Source organism: Ictalurus punctatus, chromosome 24, assembly GCF_001660625.3.
Source record: "Ictalurus punctatus breed USDA103 chromosome 24, Coco_2.0, whole genome shotgun sequence".
NCBI classification, from domain to species: domain Eukaryota; kingdom Metazoa; phylum Chordata; class Actinopteri; order Siluriformes; family Ictaluridae; genus Ictalurus; species Ictalurus punctatus.
The window spans coordinates 21,415,343-21,422,842 of NC_030439.2; the positions used below are offsets into that span (position 1 = coordinate 21,415,343).

At 37.7% G+C, this 7,500-nt stretch overlaps 1 protein-coding gene across 4 annotated transcripts in view; it reads left to right on the forward strand.

Annotated features, from left to right (window-relative positions):
- The window catches only part of stard3 (StAR-related lipid transfer (START) domain containing 3), a 24,774-nt gene that overhangs the window by 11,817 nt on the left and 5,457 nt on the right, over nucleotides 1–7,500 (forward strand). For all 4 annotated transcript variants that reach the window (XR_008393388.1, XM_053675284.1, XM_053675283.1 and 1 more), the window contains exon 8: nucleotides 7,479–7,500. This exon is cut by the window's right edge and continues 80 nt beyond it. Coding sequence is in view for 3 of the 4 variants with exons in the window: in XM_053675284.1 (XP_053531259.1) it covers nucleotides 7,479–7,500 (22 nt within the window). In the remaining variant the exon portion in view is untranslated. The remainder of the gene's footprint in view (nucleotides 1–7,478) is intronic.

The following is a 7,500-nucleotide window of genomic DNA, read 5'->3' on the forward strand; positions in this document are numbered from 1 at the left end:
ACAGACAGACAGACGGTGAGACAGACAGACAGACAGACGGTGGGACAGACAGACAGACGGTGGGACAGACAGACAGACGGTGGGACAGACAGACAGACGGTGAGACAGACAGACAGACGGTGAGACAGACAGACAGACGGTGAGACAGACAGACAGACGGTGAGACAGACAGACAGACGGTGGGACAGACAGACAGTTAGACGTGTATGGTTTCGTCCTGATCCGTGATTAAACGTTAAACTCTCGGCACATGCGCACGTGTGAAAATGTAAAAATGGTCCGAGTAACTCGATCCAGACTAATCACAATAACGACCTCATTAATATTCATTAATGAGAGGAAGTGGGCGGCGTCCAGCGTCAAGTTTTGTGATGTCATCAGCAGACGACTTTCCAGTGATGAAGAACGACAGAAAGAAGACTCTCAAAGACACTTAACATATAACACTGTTATTTATTTTTACTGAAAAGTTTACATTTCTATATTATTAATATTATTATTATTATTATTATTATTATTTTTATATATGTTCGTAACGTGTTTAATGAGAGAACAGTGTTAATCCATTATTAATGTGTTAATGAAGCCGGATAGCGGTGTTAATCCTCTCGTCTCCACGTTGTTTCAGCTCTGTAATGTCAAACTCACGTTAATCAGTCGTGTGGGGATTATCTGTGAATAAATATATCTTTATAAGCTTATTAATAAATAAAGGATCAAATACTTAATTATATATCCGTGTGTGTGTGTGTGTGTGTGTGTGTGTGTGTGTGTGTGTGTGTGTGTGTGTGTGTGTGTGTGGGGAGTTCAGTTTAGTATGGATGACTTTATAAACATCTTTATAATGTAATAAAATATTTCCATCACTTTCAGTGTTTGTGTTAAGACGTGCTTACACTCTGGCTCCTGATGCACAGCTTTTTCATTTACGTCATTGTTTACATGCGTAATGTTTACGTCACGGTTTACGTCATTGTTTACCTGCGTAATGTTTACGTCATTGTTTACCTGCGTAATGTTTACGTCATTGTTTACCTGCGTAATGTTTACGTCATTGTTTACATGTGTAATGTTTACGTCATTGTTTACGTGTGTAATGTTTACGTCATTGTTTACGTGTGTAATGTTTACGTCATTGTTTACGTGTGTAATGTTTACGTCGTTGTTTACGGAATTTTTTACATCATTGTTTGCATGCATAATGTTTACGTCATTGTTTACCTGCGTAATGTTTACGTCATTGTTTACCTGCGTAATGTTTACGTCATTGTTTACCTGCGTAATGTTTACGTCATTGTTTACATGTGTAATGTTTACGTCATTGTTTACGTGTGTAATGTTTACGTCATTGTTTACGTGTGTAATGTTTACGTCGTTGTTTACGGAATTTTTTACATCATTGTTTGCATGCATAATGTTTACGTCACTGTTTACGTCATTGTTTACCTGCGTAATGTTTACGTCATTGTTTACCTGCGTAATGTTTACGTCATTGTTTACCTGCGTAATGTTTACGTCATTGTTTACATGTGTAATGTTTACGTCATTGTTTACGTGTGTAATGTTTACGTCGTTGTTTACGGAATTTTTTACATCATTGTTTGCATGCATAATGTTTACGTCACTGTTTACGTCATTGTTTACCTGCGTAATGTTTACGTCATTGTTTACCTGCGTAATGTTTACGTCATTGTTTACCTGCGTAATGTTTACGTCATTGTTTACATGTGTAATGTTTACGTCATTGTTTACGTGTGTAATGTTTACGTCATTGTTTACGTGTGTAATGTTTACGTCATTGTTTACATGCGTAATGTTTACGTCACTGTTTACGTCATTGTTTACCTGCGTAATGTTTACGTCATTGTTTACCTGCGTAATGTTTACGTCATTGTTTACCTGCGTAATGTTTACGTCATTGTTTACATGTGTAATGTTTACGTCATTGTTTACGTGTGTAATGTTTACGTCGTTGTTTACGGAATTTTTTACATCATTGTTTGCATGCATAATGTTTACGTCACTGTTTACTTGCGTAATGTTTACGTCATTGTTTATGTGCGTAATGTTTACGTCACTGTTTACGTCATTGTTTACATGCGTAATCTTTACGTCACTGTTTGTCATTGTTTACGTGCGTAACGTTTACGTCATTGTTTACCTGCGTAATGTTTACGTCATTGTTTACATGTGTAATGTTTACGTCATTGTTTACGTGTGTAATGTTTACGTCATTGTTTACGTGTGTAATGTTTACGTCGTTGTTTACGGAATTTTTTACATCATTGTTTGCATGCATAATGTTTACGTCACTGTTTACGTCATTGTTTACCTGCGTAATGTTTACGTCATTGTTTACCTGCGTAATGTTTACGTCATTGTTTACCTGCGTAATGTTTACGTCATTGTTTACATGTGTAATGTTTACGTCATTGTTTACGTGTGTAATGTTTACGTCATTGTTTACGTGTGTAATGTTTACGTCATTGTTTACCTGCGTAATGTTTACGTCATTGTTTACCTGCGTAATGTTTACGTCATTGTTTACATGTGTAATGTTTACGTCATTGTTTACGTGTGTAATGTTTACGTCATTGTTTACGTGTGTAATGTTTACGTCATTGTTTACATGCGTAATGTTTACGTCACTGTTTACGTCATTGTTTACCTGCGTAATGTTTACGTCATTGTTTACCTGCGTAATGTTTACGTCATTGTTTACCTGCGTAATGTTTACGTCATTGTTTACGTGTGTAATGTTTACGTCATTGTTTACGTGTGTAATGTTTACGTCATTGTTTACGTGTGTAATGTTTACGTCATTGTTTACATGCGTAATGTTTACGTCACTGTTTACGTCATTGTTTACCTGCGTAATGTTTACGTCATTGTTTACCTGCGTAATGTTTACGTCATTGTTTACCTGCGTAATGTTTACGTCATTGTTTACCTGCGTAATGTTTACGTCATTGTTTACATGTGTAATGTTTACGTCATTGTTTACGTGTGTAATGTTTACGTCGTTGTTTACGGAATTTTTTACATCATTGTTTGCATGCATAATGTTTACGTCACTGTTTACTTGCGTAATGTTTACGTCATTGTTTATGTGCGTAATGTTTACGTCACTGTTTACGTCATTGTTTACATGCGTAATCTTTACGTCACTGTTTGTCATTGTTTACGTGCGTAACGTTTACGTCATTGTTTACCTGCGTAATGTTTACGTCATTGTTTACATGTGTAATGTTTACGTCATTGTTTACGTGTGTAATGTTTACGTCATTGTTTACGTGTGTAATGTTTACGTCGTTGTTTACGGAATTTTTTACATCATTGTTTGCATGCATAATGTTTACGTCACTGTTTACGTCATTGTTTACCTGCGTAATGTTTACGTCATTGTTTACCTGCGTAATGTTTACGTCATTGTTTACCTGCGTAATGTTTACGTCATTGTTTACATGTGTAATGTTTACGTCATTGTTTACGTGTGTAATGTTTACGTCATTGTTTACGTGTGTAATGTTTACGTCATTGTTTACATGCGTAATGTTTACGTCACTGTTTACGTCATTGTTTACCTGCGTAATGTTTACGTCATTGTTTACCTGCGTAATGTTTACGTCATTGTTTACCTGCGTAATGTTTACGTCATTGTTTACATGTGTAATGTTTACGTCATTGTTTACGTGTGTAATGTTTACGCCATTGTTTACCTGCGTAATGTTTACGCCATTGTTTACGTGTGTAATGTTTACGCCATTGTTTACGTGTGTAATGTTTACGCCATTGTTTACGTGTGTAATGTTTACGTCATTGTTTACCTGCGTAATGTTTACGTCATTGTTTACCTGCGTAATGTTTACGCCATTGTTTACGTGTGTAATGTTTACGCCATTGTTTACGTGTGTAATGTTTACGTCATTGTTTACGTGTGTAATGTTTACGTCATTGTTTACCTGCGTAATGTTTACGCCATTGTTTACGTGTGTAATGTTTACGCCATTGTTTACGTGTGTAATGTTTACGTCATTGTTTACCTGCGTAATGTTTACGTCATTGTTTACCTGCGTAATGTTTACGTCATTGTTTACGTGTGTAATGTTTACGTCATTGTTTACGTGTGTAATGTTTACGTCATTGTTTACGTGTGTAATGTTTACGTCACTGTTTACGTCATTGTTTACCTGCGTAATGTTTACATCATTGTTTACCTGCGTAATGTTTACGTCATTGTTTACCTGCGTAATGTTTACGTCATTGTTTACATGTGTAATGTTTACGTCATTGTTTACGTGTGTAATGTTTACGTCATTGTTTACGTGTGTAATGTTTACGTCGTTGTTTACGGAATTTTTTACATCATTGTTTGCATGCATAATGTTTACGTCACGGTTTACTTGCGTAATGTTTACGTCATTGTTTATGTGCGTAATGTTTACGTCACTGTTTACGTCATTGTTTACATGCGTAATCTTTACGTCACTGTTTGTCATTGTTTACGTGCGTAACGTTTACGTCATTGTTTACCTGTGTAATGTTTACGTCATTGTTTACCTGCGTAATGTTTACGTCATTGTTTACCTGCGTAATGTTTACGTCATTGTTTACCTGCGTAATGTTTACGTCATTGTTTACGTGCGTAATGTTTGTCATTGTTTACGTGCGTAATGTTTGTCATTGTTTACGTGCGTAATGTTTGTCATTGTTTACGTACGTAATGTTTACGCCATTGTTTACCTGCGTAATGTTTACGTCATTGTTTACCTGCGTAATGTTTACGTCATTGTTTACGTGCGTAATGTTTGTCATTGTTTACGTGCGTAATGTTTGTCATTGTTTACCTGTGTAATGTTTACGCCATTGTTTACGTACGTAATGTTTACGCCATTGTTTACGTGTGTAATGTTTACGTCATTGTTTACCTGCGTAATGTTTACGTCGTTGTTTACGTAATTTTTTACATCATTGTTTGCGTGCATAATGTTTACGCCATTGTTTACGTACGTAATGTTTACGTCATTGTTTACCTGCGTAATGTTTACGTCGTTGTTTACGTAATTTTTTACATCATTGTTTGCGTGCATAATGTTTACGTCACGGTTTACTTGCGTAATGTTTACGTCATTGTTTACGTGCGCAATGTTTACATCACTGTTTACGTACGTAATGTTTACGTACGTAATGTTTACGTCATTGTTTACGTCATTTTTTTACGTCATTGTTTATGTGCGAAATGTTTACGTCATTGTTTGCGTCATTGTTTATGAGCGAAATGTTTACGTCATTGTTTATGAGCGAAATGTTTACGTCATTCTTTATGAGCGAAATGTTTACGTCATTGTTTACGTCATTGTTTATGAGCGAAATGTTTACGTCATTGTTTGCGTCATTGTTTATGAGCGAAATGTTTACGTCATTGTTTATGAGCGAAATGTTTACGTCATTGTTTGCGTCATTGTTTATGAGCGAAATGTTTACGTCATTGTTTATGAGTGAAATGTTTACGTCATTGTTTATGAGTGAAATGTTTACGTCATTGTTTATGAGCGAAATGTTTACGTCATTGTTTACGTCATTGTTTATGAGCGAAATGTTTACGTCATTGTTTGCGTGAGTAATGTTTACGTCATTTTTTACGTCATTTATTTGCCTGCGTAACTTTTAGGTCATTGTTTAAGTCGTTGTTTATGTATGTGACGTTTAGGTCGTTTCACCACTGAAATGTGCTCTCAGCAATGTGGCGACATGTCCGCAGCAGCAGTGTGATAGAACACAATCGTTACCGTAGACAAAACTGTAGCATTTTCATAGAGTTTCCTCCTAATATGCTACGCGTCTGTGAAAACATGACGTAGTTATACGGCGCCGTGAGGAGGAAGTGATTGAGTGCCGTTCTGATAAACGCCGTGTCGCTGAACTCCACTCGCTCGAGTCGTGTGGAACACGCTGTTTTCTGAATGAACAGGGACACGGTTATGTTCTTGCCAGCGTTTTCAGATGATAACTTCAGAATTCATTTTAATAAATCATGTAGATGCGACTCAAAAGGCCAAATATAAGTTTGAGATTTAGAACCTAGTCTGAACGTGTCCCGTATCGGAGGTGAAAAATCCGATTTGAGCGGTTTACGGGACAGTATCGGACTTGTGTCAGAAACACATCTGAATTATCTGCTCAGATTATTAAAGTGTCTGATGAGGATGAGGATGAGGATGATGATGATAAGTCCTCGCTGTCTCGGAGTAATTTCGGTCAGTACACCTGAGTAAGCAGTACTGCGGGCTCAGTTCAGTCTGTAACACACACCTCATGATCTCTTGTGATAATATTGCGTCTGTGAGCAGAATGTAACTGGTGTGGTCCAATCCTGAAACCGATTACTCGCCCCCGCTCCATCAGCTACACAACCACCGGAAGACCCGGAGACGTCTCGGTGTTGCGCGCTGTAGTGCTCGTAAACCACGTGGAAGGTGTTTTAGTGATTTGGTCCGAGGAGTCCGTTTCCGAGTCAGACTGAACCGCTCTGAACATCTGTTCTTTGATGTTATTGCATCACCACCTCCAAGAGCCAATCACGTTCAATATGCAAATGCAGGCTGGTTTATTCGAGGGGCATTACTAATTTGCATATTCATACAATCTGGATTTCTTGATGAAGGTAAACGTGTCGCCACATTTGATGTCGATGAGGTTTTTATTTTAAACTCCACGTCAGGGATTAAATACTAAATACAAAAATCTACTGAGATCATACGCACGAAAATCTCTCTAACAGAGCGGAGTGTACGAGTCCGAGACCAGGGAAAGCTGCCGGGGTTTTATTTCAATTGTGTATGTGCACGTGTGTGTGTGTGTGTGTGTGTGTGTGTGTGTGTGTGTGTGTGTTACGAGTGTCCGGCCCACGTCTCACTCTGCACTGATGACACAGAGGAGGCTTTGATTATCATCACGTCACCAGCGATACAGACACGAGAGACTAAACTGAGAAATGTAGGAGTCATGAAACAGAGGGTGCATTGATAGATACACACACACACACACACACACACACACACACACACACAGAGAACCCGAGGGATGGGTGTACGAGTCCGTGATTTATTTATTTATTTATCTCATGTGTCTTTATCTGTCATGTCTGTGGTTTATTTGTATGTTTTTTTTTTTTATACCATTTTTAACATCCTACTTTGTTATGCACTGTTTGTGTGTGTGTGTGTGTGTGTGTGTGTGTGTTTTGTTTTATTGCACATATGAACTCTTTATTAACCCTTTTATTACACTTTATGATTGATGTGCATTAATAAAACACGACGCTGCATGAACGTATTAAACGATGATCACGTGCCATAAACGTAAACCGCTGTGTGGTTCAAAAAAAGAGAAAGAAATCTAATCGTTATTTCTCTGGTGTGTGTGTGTGTGCGTGCGTGCGTGCGTGCGTGCGTGTGTGTGTGCGTGTGCGTGTGAAGCGTACCTGGCAGCGGTGAACGC